Source organism: Athene cunicularia, assembly GCF_003259725.1.
Source record: "Athene cunicularia isolate RWA chromosome 9 unlocalized genomic scaffold, athCun1 chr9_part1, whole genome shotgun sequence".
NCBI lineage: Eukaryota > Metazoa > Chordata > Aves > Strigiformes > Strigidae > Athene > Athene cunicularia.
In genome coordinates, this window is record NW_020799110.1 from 1,349,343 (window position 1) to 1,362,286 (window position 12,944).

Here is a 12,944-nt window from a genome sequence, read left to right on the forward strand (position 1 = left end):
CGTTTCTATTTTTAATTACTTTATCATTTTCACAATGTTCCAGAATTTTTTAAGAAAAAAAAAAATCAGACTCTGTTCAGACTCTTTCTAATCAGTCATCTTGCATCTTCAAGCTCTCACATCTATTCATCAGAAGGTGAATATATACTTCACACCTCTGGAATGACCACCATGAACGTCCCAAGTACTATGTCATAGCTTTCCAGAGCTATAGTCATTGTTGTGGATAAATAGTTCCAATGTTGCTTTTGCTGTTCTGTATTTACATATCATTAACTGAAAGTTTATGGTCCACCTAGCAGCCACCTCAGTTCCGCTCTATTTTAACTTCAAGCTGTGTTTAGGTTTGGCTTGTTCAGTTCCTTCAGCTCGATTTAACACAACTCCCATTTCGTTGTCACAGGTGCGTATTAGTTAGGAGTGACTACCATAAGTTTAATTGCATTCAGAGATTACCTAAAGTGAACCACAACTGATTATCCTCTGACAGTTATAATTTATTCTGCAAATTAATTTTCACTTAATCAAGCAATAGCCACTGTTAGTATACTTTGCTTTGCTTGTGATTGGCATATGCAATCGTTACCAAATCACTCATTTATCACAGAGATTAGTTTCACCTGGAGAGCACAGACCCAGCAAATACAACTTCACAACAGCTGTGTAAGGCCTACCTATCTTATTTTGTAGCACCATTATCTCATGTTCTCTGACATCTTTTGTGAAGTGTTATTGAACGTGTACAGCCATGACCCCCATCCAAACACTAGCCCTGCTTGTCATTCTAGGAATTTCATCAGGTGATCACTGAGGAAAGCTAATAAAATTGTAAACTAGGAAAAAAGAGTTAAAACTCATTATTTCTGTGGACCCAAAAGTAACGCTGAGCGCTTTCATCGAGGAAAGTAGGTATTAGTTAAATTAAACCACAGGACTGTGAATCAAGCTGTGCCTCTGCCACAAGAGCTCACGATGACCTTTGCACGCACCTTCATTCCTCAAGAAATTGTGTTAAGGAAGAAATTGTAATAGTCTCAAATGTTGTACTCATAATGTTCTGCTATTTGAGACAGCTGGATACACGGTAATGAGAAGTGACCCCGAAATCCTTTTAAGCGAGCAGTCTTAAAAAAAGTTCCACTATTCCCAGACGTTTAAGATACCATCATAACCTCATGTTCTGTGTTTCAGTTTATTTATAGGGGAAATTTTTTTTATAATGCTGCAGTATGGGTGGAAATAGAAACAAAACCTAAGTATCGTTGTTAATCAGTTTGGATAACAAAGGGAAAGAGCTACTGAAGCGATTAAGGGACTGGAGTGTCTGACATGTGATGAGAGGCTGAGCGCACTGGGGCGTTGGACTTGATCTCCAGAAGTACCTTCCAACCTCCATTACTCTGTGATTCTGTAATTCATCTTCTAGGTTTGTTCCAGTAATCATTAACTCTGCCATTAAGGACTGAAATTCTAACATTTATTCTTCTGTTGTTACTAGGTGGATAAGTGGAGCTGCTGTTGTCAACGCTTTTTATTCAGCAAGCAGAAATCAAATAGGTAAGGTTTAACTTTCTAACTGATACAGATTTAACAGCCAAATTATTTATATGTGTATTTTTAAAATCAAGAAGTGAAACAATCTTATGAGCATTGCAGAAGCACTTCAGTGCAGCAAAATCAGAGGTTTCATTCACAGTGTTTTCATCTCCTCGTGTTCTGAACTGCCTTTGTGCAGAACCGGGACAGAGGCTTGGGATTCAGCCATGAGAAGAACAGCAGTGTGGAGTAGCTAAAAGTTTAATCATCAAGTAAATTTGGTGGCCCCAGCCTTTTGGGTTTTAAAGGGTGAATAGAGAGCACAGGACCAATTTTACCTGAAGGAAACACTGACTAAAAGAAAATCGTGGAGCTTCCTGCCACTGAGTGCAGGTGGCTTCCATTCCTTACAGCCCCCCCAGGAGCCCTTTGCAGAAGCCTCTCCAGTACAGCTTTGGGAAGGCTGCTGTTCCATCCTGCTGGCTAACGAACACACCAGCCACTGAGCAAAGTGCCCAGAATCCCGTAACATTTCACGTGACAGGCCAGAATCACAGAGCCCCACCCTTGGTCTCACCAAGCACTATGCTTTGCTTTCCTTAAGGAGAATTACAGAGTGAGACCAGCCCCAAACAAGTGTGGTATTATCAAGGCAACAAATGTTCTGCATTTGATGATGAAATAACGCTGAAATAATAGTGCAAACCCCAGCTTATTCTCAGCTTCCGTTTCCTCATCTCCACACGTTCCCACTCGCGGGTGTAAGATCAATGCTTAGGAGACAGGCTGCAGCCGTCGGCCTCCCCTGCGCTGCGCTGAGCCAGCGTGTGCCCCGTGGCACAGGCCCGGGAGCTCAGGGAGCTGCTCCGGGAGCCTCCGGTCCCTGGGACAGAGCTGCCTCAGGTCCCAGGCAGGCAGAAACCCTACACGGCTCTGTCACCACCTTCTGCACGTAAAAATGATCATGGCAATTGGAACAAAGCATTAGGGGCTCGCTGAAACCAGCACTTCCCAAAAGACAAAGAAGTCAGAAAACCTCTCACCAGCTATCTTATCTATAGCACTTCAGGACCTAATTATGAACCACAGCACGAGAGCTCCATACTACTATTACTTTAAGTAGTGCCATTTAAATTGCAAGGCTTAAGTGTTAGCTATCTTAAACGCCAAGCCCTAACATACATTCTCTCACACATGACTTAAGAAAAGCTTAAGGAATTTTGAGTCATCCTTAATTCCTGTCCTTATGATTTAAAGTCTGCCAGATGACTTCCAGCTCCCTGTCTGACCTGTCATTTAATTCTGCTTGGTTTGTCTTGGAAGAATGAAAATGGAAACCTGGTAGATTAAACCAAGGAAAAAAATACAATTTTAAAAGTAAGAGAAAAGTTCAGTACAACAAAATAGTTTCCATAATGCTTTTGATTATAAATGTTTCTAAGGCCAGCTTACCCAAAACCACCAATGGTTAAAAATAACTTAAAAGAGAAAGCATTAAAATGCTTTTAAAGAAATAATAAAAAAAATAAATCCATTATAGCTAAAGATTAGAACTGCATGGAAGCTCTGAGGTTTCTCATCATCTGAACCGTACCAGCTCTTCACAGTGGTGCGGCCTTTCGGGGGTCACAAAACATTTTACAACATTAATTATGCCTCTCAATATTCATCATACCCATTCTGCAAATATTGCTATTACCCACATGTCATAAATTGCCGTGTCCTTTCTAAGCCATTAGTGAGGTGCTATGGATCCACATGTAACTCCTGAAAACAAGTCTCTCAAAAAATGAAACACCTTGTCCCGCAGGCTCTGCACAGAAATGAAGCAATATTGTTTCTTACTTATTTAAGAGGCTCCCAAAGAAAATATTTGGTGGGGATGTTATTTTCATTGCCAGGGATGAAATTAGCCCTTGTTTTCAGTCATCAGTAATGGCTTCTGACATAGACCCATGACTTTTATCAAACGAACCATTAAGGTGATAAACATCACGTACCCTCTTCCACCGGGCTCTTATAACACCGGTGTCAAAACCAGTGTCACTGACCTGCAAGACTGCTGCAGGAGCCCAGAAGTCAGGGGCAGCTTCACTCTGGGCCCAGGTACGGGCGTATCACGCGGCACAAAGCCCTGCGGCTCAGCTCCCAGCGCAGCTGCGCTAGGCAAGTGCAGGCAGTTTTCTCCCGCTTTTCACAGGGTGTGTTAATACAGCACACCAACATTTTCACAATCGGTGTCTTCTGTGGAAAAAAAAAAAAGTTCATTTAGCACCTCCAATACGTAAGTCTTGCTCTGAGAGTGCAGGTTTAAAGGAATAGCATCAGGTTTGTAAGGGAAGAAAACAAAAAACTAAGCCAAGCTTTCCAAAAGCATTTTTCCTTTTTAATTATTTCTGTCCTCAGTGAAGAATTGAAGAAGATAAAAAAAGTCCCACGGTCCTAGATTTTCAGATTTTACTGAGTCAGGTGATCTGTTAAGCAGACTTCTGCAAACATGATCCTGACTTCTACGAGCCGCCTGTGCCTTTGCAATAACTTGCACTTCTGGAATCCCAGAGCACACTGGTTTGGGCACGGTGGGACCACAGCAGTGTCAGCCCCAGCATTGTGCCGGCAAGAATGAGGCAGCCACGGAGAAAACTCCAGGTATTGGCGCAGTCAAACAAACAGGACAAGAGGAAACAGCCCACTGCAAACGGTGCTGTTTGTGTAGGAATTCAGCAGCTACAACACTCACCTACATCTAGGTTTCGTGTCCTAGTCAAAACTTTGGTGGTGTTTGCCAAGGCTCATGAACTTTTCTGGTTAACCCAAACTGTTCTGGCTTTGCAGTGGGCTCTGAAGGTTAAACACGAAGTAGCATCGTGAGATCCACAACACACTTCACAGAGACAAAACTCTGCTGACTCACCCGTCCTGCGCTTGGGTAGGGATGGCAAGACAGTTTGGCAGGTGGTAAAGCTAAAGGAGCACTGAGCTCATTACTGACCATTTAGCACAAGAATCTGCCCAGGAGGCTTTGTTTAAAATACCTTTGCTCAGTAATTCACAGAAAAAGAATCATGATTTGGGAGACTGAAACTAGTGACTGGCAGTTAATAGGAACTACAAATTCTTACATCATCCTTTAGCTATGGCATGCCACAGGATAATTAAAGCAGTCTGATCTTTAGAGTGATGTCTGAATTATGCTTTTACAAAATAAAACATCCCCTCTAAAGAGGAGTTCTGTGGATGATGTTTAGGAAATTTAGAGATCTATTATTACATTTTAATATGGTCTGGTGTTCACTGTTCCAGCAGCAGCAGCACTGATCATAAGAAAGCCTCTCAACCTCAAAAAAATCAGCTGAGCTGCTGCTAGAAAGGTCACCCACCATGTGTTCTTTAGGCTCCAGCTCCCTCCGGGCCCCGGCAGGGCCGCAGCATTGCCCTGGGGGGGCCTCTGCAGCACAGCCCATCCTGGTAAAGGCAGCGCTGTTCTCAGCCACGTCCCAGGAGAAGAGCAGCGTGTTTTCTTTTCACCAGGGCTGCCCAGACCGGAGGGAAATACTTTCTGCCTTTACGTGCCTTGGCTGTTCACACAGCTGAGAAGTGCACTCTGCCCTCCAGACCCCAAGGCAGCTGTGCTTCTCTCCTTTAGATCTTCACTTGAAACGTCTCCCACTGGGGGAGAAGCACCTGTGCACTCTGCCCACTTCAGACCTGTATGATGTAACAAAAGTCACAGAATGAGCTGCTTTCAGAAAGGTGGAGTTAAAAATAAGTAAGATCTATGAATTCTGGCATTTTACTCTAAAAATGGATGAGGTGACAAGGTGTTAAGCTGAACTGAAAGTCCTGGGGAACCGTCTGCCTTCAGGGAGGGAAGATGGTCCCGTGGTGCCAAGCAGCAAGGCTGAGCCCAGGCGAGTTCCTGCTGGGAGGTCAGAGGCCAGGGGCACCGGGCACATCCCTCCTGGCGGCAGCAGGGTTGGCTCCTGCTGCCCGTCACCCAGGCAGGCATTTCCACTGTCTACTATCAACATTTCTGGTAATAGCATCAGAGCATTTGGATATTTCATTCCATACCAAGCTAACAGTGCCACAGAACTACTGTGACAGTAGGCAGCACTTCACACACAACAGCGGGAAGAGGTTTTTCCCTAACCCGTTCAGTATTTTTTAATTTTCCCATGGTTCTTTCTCCTCTTGAAAGAAACTTCTAAAACCATACTGGATTTATGCTGAAACGCAAGAAGTATCTGTTTTCTTTCTTTTGTTGTGTGAAAACTGTCATCCAGTTCCTCGGTTTTGTTCAAGTTTTGTAGCTACATCTCATTTACAGTGAGAATTCATATTGCTGCAACAGGGTAAAGCACAGGGAAAAGGCCTGCGTGAGATATGAAGTGTAACTGAGTATGTTATAGAACTTCTTTTAATTCTTCATGTATAAAAAGATCACAATTGCAACACAATTATTTTTTTTTTACTGACTTCTTTCTTAAAAGCCTAGAAAAACGAGCACAGAAGTGGGTGAAAAGAACTGCTTTGTTCCAGTTCACTCATCACCAGCTTGGCCTATTTTTACTGATTCCAGTGGAAGTTACTGATATTTTCTGTGGAAGAATAAATTCCTCTCTCAGACTGATTTGTGGCGGGGGCAATGACCAAACAAGTTACAGTTCTAGTGGAACACCCTCCCCACTTCCCATGATGTTGTGAGGTTTATTTAACAACGATACAGGGCTCTGAGAATGCAAAGCGCTGGAATTTACAAAAGTAAACTGCTTTTTTTGCAAAGTAAAATAATAACAAAGCAAAAGCTGATTGTGATTTTGCAAGTGTCTGAAGAGGGACATGCTCCTACTTTTCTGCAGCTATGACCTTGTGTCCGTTCACTTTCTGCTGAAGGTAAATCTGAGGGAGCAGCAGGACACTGGTTGAAGCCCATAAAAATGGCCCGTTCACACTGCACAGATAACTTAATGAGGCTGGGCCCTAATTGTCTTGTGGGGTTTTTTTTGCAGTCTTCCCTGCTGGCATTTTGCAGCCGCCGTTCTTCAGCGCGTCCCAGCCCAAATCTCTGAATTACGGCGGCATAGGCATGGTCATCGGCCACGAAATCACACACGGATTTGATGACAATGGTAAGACACAGTGTCTAGGTACAAAACTTACAATGATTCCCAAAAGCACGAAGCAACGAATCTTGCTCCTGTACCTGCTCAGCTGCAGCAACAGCCCGGCACAGGCGTCTGCGGCACACAAGGGCTTTTAACAAGGTCGCTGGTTGCTTGCTTTTCCCAAAGCCTACAGCAAAACCCATCCTAATCTAGATGTAAGTGTGAGGAGGGCGGGTCACTGGGCTGGCAGAGGTGTGACCTCAAGGCTCTGGCTATCGGACCTGCTGCCCAGCCACACCGTTCCCTTCCAGACCTGCCCTATGATTAATGCAGCAGAGTCACCTGTCAGAACCACACCAGGCTTCCTAAAAGAGACTTAATCCTAGCTTCTGATTCAGCCTGAATTAATTTGGTTTTCCCCTCTGCTGAAATATGGCTGTCTTAGCCAAAAAAAAAAAAAAAAAGACAAATAAAGAGCATCCTCTGTATTGACTGCCTCATTACAGTGATTTTTTGGCATGGGTGACTGTACCCATTTGCTACCCTCCTTACTGCATCAAACCCGTCTCTTCCTGCATACGTAATTCTGTTAACATATTGTTACAGGCAGAAATTTTAATGAGAATGGAGACCTTGTAGACTGGTGGACTGAAGAATCAGCACGCAATTTTAAGGAGCTATCCCAGTGTATGGTGTACCAGTACGGAAACTTTTCGTGGGACCTAGCAGGTGGACAGCACGTATGTCATATTTATTTGCAACTACCACTGTTATTTTTAATACGGAAGAACAAAACCTTACATCCTAAACGTGCAGACTCTTAATGTGAACGCTGTCCTGGCTTATGGCCAACACTGTCACCTCTACCCACCAAAAAAAAAAAAGTCTTAAAATTAGAGATAGTGGTAAAAACTCCCCACATACACTGACTGTGTAGAGAAGAAAATTTCAACATATTTTTCCACCGTATTTTTAACACATTAAATTCAATCTGAGGATGATTTTAAGTTTTGCAGATTTGAATAGCACAGCCTAATATCTTAGGCTAAAGGTGAAAATTAATTTTTTTTAAAAAAAATTAAGATTCTCCGTTACCAAAGTTTCAGCATCTTTAGTGACACTTCACTGACTTAACAAACACTATACCAGCTACAGAGATACATATCTTGCTACCCAAGAGCCACCTAACTTGCCTAATACACAGGAAAATACGTTCTAGCAGACTTGCTGATGTCTGTTAACCGACAGTTCCAGTGATTTGGAGTTTGGATCGTTACTTGCTTTGTCGACCATACAGACAGGTTCTGCCCACTTCCTCTAACCCACAGCTTCTTACTACAGTTCCAGTTAAAGACGTGGAGCAAAGAGGAAGAATGAATGAAAATACACTTCAGAAAATCTGGCTAAAAGAGATCTGAGAGCCTAGAAAGCCGTAAGGGAAGGAAGAGGATCAGGGAAAACAACAGTATACACATGGATTTTGAGGCAAGCGAGGCAGACTTTTCAGAGGCATTAACATAATCTTCTGCTAAAACTTCAGATTTTAAGGGAATTCTCGCCTTTAAAAAGCAAAAAACACACAGAGTTTGACATTACGGGTCCTGGATAAGTTCTTCTTTTCAGAAAACTATGCCTTTCTGTTTTACAGCTGAGCGGAATCAACACACTAGGAGAAAACATTGCTGATAATGGGGGGGTGAGACAAGCATATAAGGTAAGAAGTATCCATTTTTGTATTTTAGCTGAAACCATCACAGACTAAGAAAATTCATTTCAGAGCCTTGGAAGAAAAAGCATCATTTTTTTGTGTTAGGGACAGGACCGTACCTACTGTGTCACCAAGGTGTGGGTTAAAACTATTGACAAGCTGTTGTATTTCATTCTATTAATTATTTCCTGATACATATTATCTGTTCCTAGTGTGCTCTTTTTCAGATGACTTCTATTTTTTATTTTTATTTTTTTCCTATTGTGAATAGGGAATTTGTAGAATGAAAACATTGAATGACTCACACTTGGACCATCACCTAACTAAACTGATGACGGTGAGCAGCTGCCTGCCTCTGTCATCACCAGCTTTTTTATGCCAGGAAGGAGGGACAGAGTGACTTTTTTTCTAAGCTCTACCCCCAAACAGCCTCTGCCTACATGGAACACTATTCACTGTTCAAAAAACCACTCAAAAATATTGCCTTGTACGAGCGACCTGGGTCCCCTGTACAGGTATCCAGCTGCCCGTGACGCCTGGACTCCCTGCACTAAGCCCGCCACGGGAGCTGGTTTGCCTTTTGCCTTTCCTTTCATCCTCTTCCTGAAGCAGGTACTTAACCCCTCAGACTGGCCAACTGTGAAAGTGAAAGCAGCAGAGGTCTTCACTTTGCCAATGCGGGGTGAGGAGCGCGTCAGCTTCTCTATGAACTTCTCTTGCAGTCCTGATGGCTGCAAGCCTTGGTAAGGGAACCTCTCTCCTTCCCTCGACACCTGGTTCTGCAGCAAAACCTCCAACGCTGACAACTGGCCACTGGCACTGCGCAGCGAGTCCCAGCCCGCAGGGGCCAAGCTCTCATCCCAGCTTCTGCAAAGGAAGCTGTCACCAACACTTACCCCGGGAAATACACGTTTGAGGGCAAATACAATCATTAATGAGAGCATGAAGGATGATTTGGAAGCCTAAAAGGCGCCAGAATGGCACATGAGATTAGTCTGATCAATTACTGAACGTCTGTGCATTTAAAAAAACCCCAGTACAAACCCACGAAAGGGGATACTCTTTCTGTAAGGAATGGGAGTAGCCAGAAAAAAAACTAAAAGGTCAAAAGTCTTACAAAAAAAAGAATTTGATATTTATAATTATTATGACATCATATAAATAGTAAAAAACGGTCCAAAAGGAATCCTGAGAGGTCGTCTAGGCCACCCCACCCCCCCACCTCCTGGCAGGTAGAATCAACCAGTTCTGTATCATCCCAACGTACCGTAAGGGAAGTTCTGCCACCTCCTTGCTGCAGGTCGAGTGCCATCACGCCTTTGCTTTCCCCAGCGGTACAGAGAGCAATCTGCTCCTTTCTTCTGTGTGACCTTTTACGTATTTGAAGGCCGTTACATACTTGAAGGCCCAGACTTCTCTTCTTTAGACTAAACAAACCCAATTCTTTCAATCTTTCCTCATAGGTCATGTTTGCTAGACCTCTGCTCATTCTTGCTGCTTTCCTCTGGACTCTCTCCAGTCAGTCCACATCTTTCTTGAAGTGCAGTGCCCAAAACTGGACAGAGGGCTCCAGCTGAGACCTGCCCGGTGCCAAGTAGAGTGGAAGGATTACTTCATGGCTCTTACATAAGACGCTCCTGTTTATACATCCCAGCATGACACTTGCCTTTTTCTGCAGCCCTGGGCAGCGCTGGCCCTCGTTCAGGCTGTTCTCCACCGAAACCCCCGGGGCCTCTCCGGGAGTCCCGTTAAGCACCCACCCCGCAGCTCGGCCCCGTGCGGCGGATCGGCTGCGCTCTGCGGTCCCTTGGCACTGACTTCAGCTACAACATTTCTCCCGTCCACCAGCTTCCTTCTATCAGTAACGATGTACTGACAGCACACTGGTTGACACGTGGTCTTCATGAGAAACATGAAAGCAGCTGTTCTTACTATGGAAGGGTTTTAAAGTCGTCTGCAATTTGCTTAAAAATAAGAACAAAACCAGAATGAAAAAAATCTACTTTTCATAACGCAACATTAATTTTATCACTTATTTAATGTCTTCTTCCTGCAGAATCAGTTTTGCTGAGTAAAACCCAGGAACCCTGTGTTGCGTACAGGGAAAGCCTATCTTACCCTGAGTGTGGTATTTTAGGCTCTAACCAAACAGTTGGCAAAAAAATATGAAATACATTTATATAATAAATATTCAAGAGAAAAGCAAACTCTAAGCAGGACAGCAGATACACCTGTTCTGTCGAATCAGAGTGAAGAAGGATTTTTTGCCACAGCTGAAGCTTTTGACACCAGATCTCTCAAGTCTAAGGGAATGAAGAGGAGGAAGAGGGAAAGGTGGACAAATGGGGGAGGACTGAATCTCCTGATCACATCGTGATCATCTCGTGGAGCATTTGTGCGAGCAGATGCAGGCCCGAGGTTTGGCACTGAGCGTGCTGGTGCCTCACTGCACCCACCCCACAGCGTTTCCATTGCAGAATGCATTCTCCCTTTTTAACACACAACCACCTTGGTTTGGGCAGTCATTAATTGTGAAAGGATTTGCTAGGTAACGGTCCAGTGGAATTCAATATATTAAGTATAATGCTTGCTGAAGAACAGTACTAACTCTCTGTAGCTACTGTATTTCAGAACGCAGGGGTCCTCCTTCGCATTCTTAGTTTATTACCGTGTAAAAAGATGCATAGCTATGCAAAAATCTTGTTATCTGGGTATATCCATCTCACTGAAATTATTCCACTAGCCTCGACTTCTTTTCACTATGAAAAATTGCCTTCTTTAAGCCCGTTTCTCTCACCATTTATTCCAATATAGTTCAGGCAGCTTCACTAAACCTGGTGTAAAACAGTACTGCAAGGCCCGTTCAACGCGAAAACTCTCTTTTTTCTGTCCAGCCCCTGGTACCACAGTGCTAAGAAACAGCCCTCTCGTCTTCTGCGTAAAGGTGGCACGTGGTAAGATGGATGGCCAAGGCAGTCCAGGATTAATTAGGTCAAAGAATCCATGTTTCTCCTTGCCATCATTTCGTTCTGACTGTCTGGGCTGGAAGTTGTAACATTTCTGCTCAATTCCTTCGACAGGCCTATGAAAACTTTGTGAAAAAGCATGGAAAAGAAAAACTTCTTCCGGGTCTTGAAATGAGCCATAAACAGCTGTTTTTTCTGAACTTCGCACAGGTATTCTCTACTTCTTGACTCAAGGCTTTGAAAACCACTTGAAGCTACAGTTTAACAGTTAATCGCAAAGAGTAGGCTGGCTTGCAGAGTTTTACTCAGAGCTGGCAGAGCTGCTAAGCTGAGCAGCATTCACTATAAAGTAGTGAAAAAAAAGTCTCATTAGGTAATTGGTGTTTCCTGTGCCCAAGTGCCTTTGTCTGAGGACAACAGTATACTTCTTTTTTTAACAAAACATACATTCTTTTCTCTATCTTCTAATGTGAAATTTATTCTCATGACATTAAGTATTTCGTGGTGAAATGATGGCAGGTCTCTTCCTGGGCAACCTTACGGCTAACAAATGCTTTTCTTCATGACACGTGCAGGTATGGTGCGGAACGTACAGACCAGAATACGCTGTGAACTCCATCAAAACTGACGTGCACAGCCCCGGCAAATTCAGGTCAGCACGTATAATAATCTTCAGGGCAGGAATTCCTGAGCACACCACAGCTTCTAGCTGTAGAATTTAACCAACCCTACACAAACGGCGGAGCTGCACTCCCCAGGGCAGATCGAGGCACGTGCACGTGCGCAGGCAGAGCCCACCGAAGGGAGAGGAAGCCACTGTCCCTCTAGACTGGGGGCAGAACAGGGGGGTTGTCCTCACCCTTGAGAGCACTTGGCTCAGCGCTGTCTCACTGTGGAGAAGCTTTGTGCAGCCGTAACCACAGAACCCCCCGTCGCCTGGCTGGCAGCACGCTGCAGGATTTTCACTAGTCCCCTGGCTCCTGCAAAGCTCCTGACAGGGCTCCCATAAAACAGGAGGCTATGGATGGGATTCCATCCTCTGCTACAGCCACAGGTAAAAGCTCCAGCTAATCGGCGGAGCGCAAGGCTTCTACCCCTCCAAGCATGGAGAATTCATCTTCTTTGAAACAGCAATAGTGATGAGAGGAACGACCTGCTGAGGAGAGCCTTTGCCCTCTAGCACTAGCAAGGCGTCACTCAGGCCCTGGCGCGGGTCGGCGTCGCTCGGTGGGTGTGTTAGCAGTTACTCCAGCACTGCAGCTCCACTCTGCCCCAGGCCTTCCACAACCCCACTGCCTGCTCCCTCTTGCAAGAGTCTCAGAAGGGAGGTGCAGGCGGAGGAGCACTGCCCCGCAGGCAGCGATGAGCCCATACGCTGCCGTGCAATCAGTCTGTATTTTCTGCCTTGTGTACTCAGCCCGGCCAAGGAGAGGTGGGCTTGAGTGGAGCGGAGTCCTGCAGGAAACCCGGCTGTTGTGGAGGATGGCTTTGGGCCACACCGTCTTTTCTTTTTAACTGAAGGCAGAGCAATTTACTCAGCAGTAGCGTAACAAGAGTTTTGCTCTAATAAGTCTGTTTGGTCAAACACCACGAGACCAAGTAGTAACATAGGCACCACGTCGCCGT

The 12,944-nt window shown here is 44.5% G+C and overlaps 1 protein-coding gene across 3 annotated transcripts in view; it reads left to right on the top strand.

Annotated features, from left to right (window-relative positions):
* MME (membrane metalloendopeptidase) overlaps nucleotides 1-12,944 on the top strand; it is a 47,432-nt gene that overhangs the window by 32,167 nt on the left and 2,321 nt on the right. For all 3 annotated transcript variants that reach the window (XM_026854761.1, XM_026854759.1, XM_026854760.1), the window contains exons 17-22: nucleotides 1,499-1,557; nucleotides 6,549-6,668; nucleotides 7,251-7,384; nucleotides 8,293-8,358; nucleotides 11,433-11,528; nucleotides 11,894-11,970. In XM_026854761.1, the coding sequence (XP_026710562.1) occupies nucleotides 1,499-1,557; nucleotides 6,549-6,668; nucleotides 7,251-7,384; nucleotides 8,293-8,358; nucleotides 11,433-11,528; nucleotides 11,894-11,970 (552 nt within the window). The remainder of the gene's footprint in view (nucleotides 1-1,498; nucleotides 1,558-6,548; nucleotides 6,669-7,250; nucleotides 7,385-8,292; nucleotides 8,359-11,432; nucleotides 11,529-11,893; nucleotides 11,971-12,944) is intronic.